Source organism: Xiphophorus hellerii, chromosome 4 (assembly GCF_003331165.1).
Source record: "Xiphophorus hellerii strain 12219 chromosome 4, Xiphophorus_hellerii-4.1, whole genome shotgun sequence".
Lineage (NCBI taxonomy): Eukaryota > Metazoa > Chordata > Actinopteri > Cyprinodontiformes > Poeciliidae > Xiphophorus > Xiphophorus hellerii.
In genome coordinates this window covers 6,871,256-6,876,294 of record NC_045675.1, presented here as the reverse complement: position 1 = coordinate 6,876,294, position 5,039 = coordinate 6,871,256, and the positions used below count along the sequence as shown (strand labels likewise).

The following is a 5,039-nucleotide window of genomic DNA, read 5'->3' as shown; positions in this document are numbered from 1 at the left end:
CATTCAATGAGAGGACCTCGTATCATAAAACAAAATATATATATATATATATATATATATATATAAGATAATATATAGATAATATAATATATAAATAAGATGGGTTAATGAAAAATAGACTTGCCATTTTTTAGAAATTGGCTAGAATATTTATTTCACAGATTGTCAAAGATTTTACATTTCATTTCATTGTTGACGGTGCTCAGTGAGTTTCAATACATCTGTATTCAAAGCTGGTGTGCAACATGTAAATATGAAAAGATAACAGCTTCCTAACCTCTCTCATGTAGTTGAGAGAGGTCATCTTGAGTGGTTTATATTTCAAAAAATAATAAGAAGTTAATCATAGTTGGAGGTCAAGCAGTGTTTTCCTACAAAATTATAAATTAAATCACATGAAATGAACTATTCTTGAAGTAAACAGTAAGTTAGTCTCCATTGTAAACTGGTTGTATTTAATCACAGCATGAATAAGTCAAGCTTTTACTGGCTGTCCTGGCTGTACACCACTCCAATCTGCTGGCGGATCTCATCCTCCATTTCAGCCAGCAGCAGAGAGTCAGCATGGGGCATGACTTTACTCTCCTTCAGCCCTGCAAAGAGAAGCATACTGATGAGTCAGCTGTTACAGACAAATGCTCTACAGAAGTTAAAAGATGGGAGGAGCTTATGCAGTTGACTTTTAAACCCCATTTTACAAGATGTTAGTTGTTCACCTCTTTAGTTATGTTCTTGTACAACCTTTTGTCAATACTTCCTATTTTTTCTTTTTTGACATACACCCTCCTGCTGCATTGAACCCCAGGCATCCCACATTTCATGACTATTCCGGAAGTGGCTTTTTTTAATGCCTCATCTATATGATGTTTGTAACATAAAGTACATGAGTTCACACAAAGACCTGAACTCATGGTTGTTATTTGTCTCATGATAAGAATTTAGATTTAGCAACTTCATTAAAAAACTGACCGTATTATCAGAAATGTTATTATTGCTTTTTTCTCTATTGTTTATCAATAGATATTATAACAGCTACTTGATGCTATTAGCTGGTGTTAACAAAGCAGTCAGTCCAGGAAACTCATTGATTTTTCTTGGAGCTGTTCACCCCCAACAAAAATAAGGAAGGCTGTAGATGTTAGCTTCAGTACAAGTGCCAAGACGGTTTCTATACAGATACAGTATATTTGGTGTTTTAACTATTAAAATAGGCAGACAGACCTACAGAGTGCAAAATGCTGATGTCTTATTACCCTTGAGCAGACATTGACGGACCTCCTCTGCTTCGTAACGCATCCCTGTGCTGTTGGTAAAGTTGAGAGGCAAGTAGGGTTCAGGTACCGGATACTGGGTCTCCTTCCCATTAACAACCAGTGATGTGGGGCACCACATAGGAGATGGGATCTGGAGCATGTGCATCGGATTAATGTCAAACCAGTGATTCAAGACACTTCTAATTTCTTCTACATAAAATCCTCAAACTACTAAACATATTCAAAGGTATTTTTGAATTGTTGCCATGCCATCCTTGGTAACCTACCTGGATTGTGCCTTTTGTCCCACCAATAATGGCATCATTATGCAGCTGGACCCCAGCAGAGCAGGTGAATGTTGCCAGTCTGTTTTCAGAATACTTAAGATTCACAGCCACAGTCTCATCCACTCCTACAAGGAGGAGGATATACAACACAGTGTTGAGAAAAGATGCTAAAACTCAAAATACAGCCGCAAAAGCTGAAAATTGTTGTAAGAGTTGTAAGCTGATTTAGAGTTTCTTCGAGGTCTGTCAGGAGGTGAAAATAGCTTTGGGAACATTCTAATTAGATTACATTTCTTTTATATCAGATTTGTAAGGTATGAGATAATCCATTTTCTAAGTCTGACCTGATATACTTATTCATTTTAATTTGTGATGGTTAATCTACATTTTCAAAAAGTTTATAGACAGCTCAAGGTTTGTGTGAAAGCTGAAGATGCACCAATCCGACTTTTCCTATTGAAAACTAAACTCCTACCAAAAATGGTAGTTTGGTTCTTACTTTTGAAACATTTAACATGGGGGAAACGCATGTTTTGGAATTTGACCAATCAAACCAGAGACAATTAAGTAAACATTTTCTGATTTCAATACTTGACAAGTTGATCAGCGAGTATCAAGTCAAAATAAAAAAAAGTAAAAATGTAAGCAGCTTTTCTTTTCAATATTCATCCCAGGAGGAATCTGCAAACAATTATAAAAATCTTAACTCACTTGAGTGTAAAGTAGCATCTCACATAATGTCACCGAGTTGGCACAGCTTCTGAGGTTACATGAATACTTCATCCTGTTAACTCCTTACCCGTCTCCAGGCAGACTCCGCTGGCTTGGATACTCTGCGGCTTGTCTCCGTTGTACACCATATTTATGAATTGAAGGCAATAGATACCAAGATCTAGTAATGCTCCTCCACCGAGTTCCTTCTGAACCGATCTTGGCACGTGCAACAGTGGCACACCAAAGTCCGCACGGACCATCTTCACCTCCCCTATGTACTCCTGAGTCAGCAGCCTTCTGATCTCCACAGAGACCGGGAAAAAACGGGTCCACACAGCCTGGAGAGAAAACATGTTTTAAACTGTTTAACTTTTCAAGGTCTTCAAGTGTGCAATAGTAAACTGTATACAGAGAAATTATTTTTTCTTCCTGGTTTGCTACATGCTTACCTCCATGAGGAAGACATCATTCTTTTTGGCAGAGTCCAGAATCTCTTTCACTTCCTTGGCGTTCATGGCCAGTGGCTTCTCACACAGAACGTTCTTTTTAGCATTTGTGAAAAGTTTACAGGCCTTCAGATGGTACGGGTGGATGACTCCAACATACACAACATCTACACACAGGTCAAACACAACTCTGACTGATACTCTTCAATCTTTTTCAGAAATAACAGTATGAAATATTAAGAGAAAATTAAAACAACTGGATATTATAAACCATTTAATATAGAACAGGAGGTATTGTAAAGTTTCAAAATTAAAAATAAACTGAAAACCCTCTGACAGATGGACACTGACCTATGTCTGGATCTCTGGCCAACTCCTCGTAGCCGCCGTAAGCCTTAGAGATGTTGTGTTTTCTGGAAAATTCCTCAGCGTCCTCCAATTTACGAGCTGCAACAGCCACAACCTGTAAAGTCACAGATGATATACAATAATTCTAAATACTTTAGAGGTAAATTGTTTTTTTGTTGTTTTTTCCATTCCATTTGATTAAAAATCCTGCACAAGCAATCTGTTTTTAGGCCTTGCATCTTTTGGCAATCTCACTTGTCATCCAGCAGAGGGGATCGTTCATATAAACTCACTTTGTTTTGTAGTTGGAAAAAAGTAACATTTGCCTGACTGGTAAAATGCATGACTGAGACTGTTCAATTTAATTGTTCATTTCCAGTTCTTCGTTACTGCCAGACTCATTTTCCAGAAAGAACTACATGCGTCCTATTCTGTGGTATACGGTAGAAAGTTGGGCAGCCTGGCAGCTAATCAAAATGCAAACGTTTTACAAAATCATTGACATGTTATAGATTAACTGGTGGCGGCATCTGGGAGAGACAGATGTTTCTGTGGGCATGACTTTTTAGGACCCCTTTACCGAACCAAGAAGTAAATAATGCGATAAGCTTAAAAAATAAAATAAAAATTGCAAAAATACAATCTGATTCAATATGACACCCATTAAGATCTCAGGAATAACTAATTAGAAACATGCTCAAATGAGGTGTTTTCGAAGCGCACTGAACGCTGCTCTGTATAAACTTGTTTTGAAACATATTTTTCACATGCAACATTAAACATATTTGCTTCAAATGGGATTTATAGTAAAGTTTTGCAAACAAGTAGCATTTTTCAACAGGCATCAACACAGCCACCTACAATTTAGAAACATCTGCGGTGCGCGTGACTTTCGATGAGTAAATTTAGCCACCAGTTAATCTATAACACCGGTCAACGGCTTCATTTAGACACGGCTCAACACCATGCGTGCTTAATTTATAAAACATTTATCTTACAAAAAGTACTAGGAGGGAGTTAAGTACCCGGAAGAATGTTACTATGACACATAAGGAGGCGTGTCTCATCCAAATCACACGTGGGATTTATGTCTCTGTTGCAGCAGGCACACTAACCTGATGGTCTTCTGCAGGAAGAGTTTTCAGAGCCACAGTAAAGTCATGACTGATCTTCCCAGCGCTGCAGATTCCCCACCTGGTTGCCATGTTGTTCCAAAATGACTGTCAGGAACGTTCACTGTTTTCTGCCACACGGGGGCGACAAAGCGTTCATTTAAGATTTTTAATTTGAGGCCATTTTAGACGATTACACACCGATTTACACCTTTATTATGGTTTAATGAAATAACTCTGCAAAGCCTAGTGATGTAAAGACTCATTGTCATGTTCTGCAACCACTTGTGGCACGACCATTAAAAAAAAAAACAACTTAAGACCAGGTTGGTTTGTTTATTTATATTTTATTTGTATATTGATATTTTCTCTTAATTACCAATTTAAAGAGAACTGCAATTTTTCAGAAATGATAACTTGCTGCTGATATAATTCATATAAAACAAAAGCAAAACAGTCTCTATAGTCTGCTTTTACACAAACCAATTTCAACACATTCAAGGAGATGAACTACCATATATACATACACACACACACGCACCCACACACACACACACACACACACACACACGTAGATGTAGCAACAAACTTAACAAACTTACTTTAAAGATTAGAGGAATAATTTACTTCTATGGTCTGATGTCATTTTCTGTCTGAAGAATTTTCTGAAAACAACTCCCACCTGTTCCCTGATTTCATCCATGATTTCTGTCAGTAGGATGGAGTCAGCCAGAGGCATCCGTAGCCTCTCCTTAAGTCCTGCACAAACAGACGAGCAAAGCAGGATGATCAGAAAGTGAGACAGAAACACAGCAAAATTTATGTACATATTCATAATGAAGCGAAGAGTGTGGTAAAGCAGGGATAAAAAGATGCAAA

At 37.6% G+C, this 5,039-nt stretch overlaps 1 protein-coding gene across 1 annotated transcript; it reads right to left on the bottom strand.

Moving 5' to 3' along the window:
* Positions 1-126: 126 nt before the first annotated feature.
* On the bottom strand, positions 127-4,288 carry LOC116718060 (trans-1,2-dihydrobenzene-1,2-diol dehydrogenase-like). Its single transcript, XM_032559707.1, has 7 exons — positions 4,164-4,288; positions 3,052-3,163; positions 2,704-2,867; positions 2,340-2,592; positions 1,541-1,665; positions 1,254-1,404; positions 127-593 (listed from the first exon to the last, which is right to left on the bottom strand). Exons 1-7 carry the CDS (start codon positions 4,251-4,253, stop codon positions 484-486), a joined length of 1,005 nt encoding a protein of 334 aa, XP_032415598.1. The 5' UTR covers positions 4,254-4,288; the 3' UTR covers positions 127-483.
* Between the last annotated feature and the right edge of the window lie 751 nt (positions 4,289-5,039).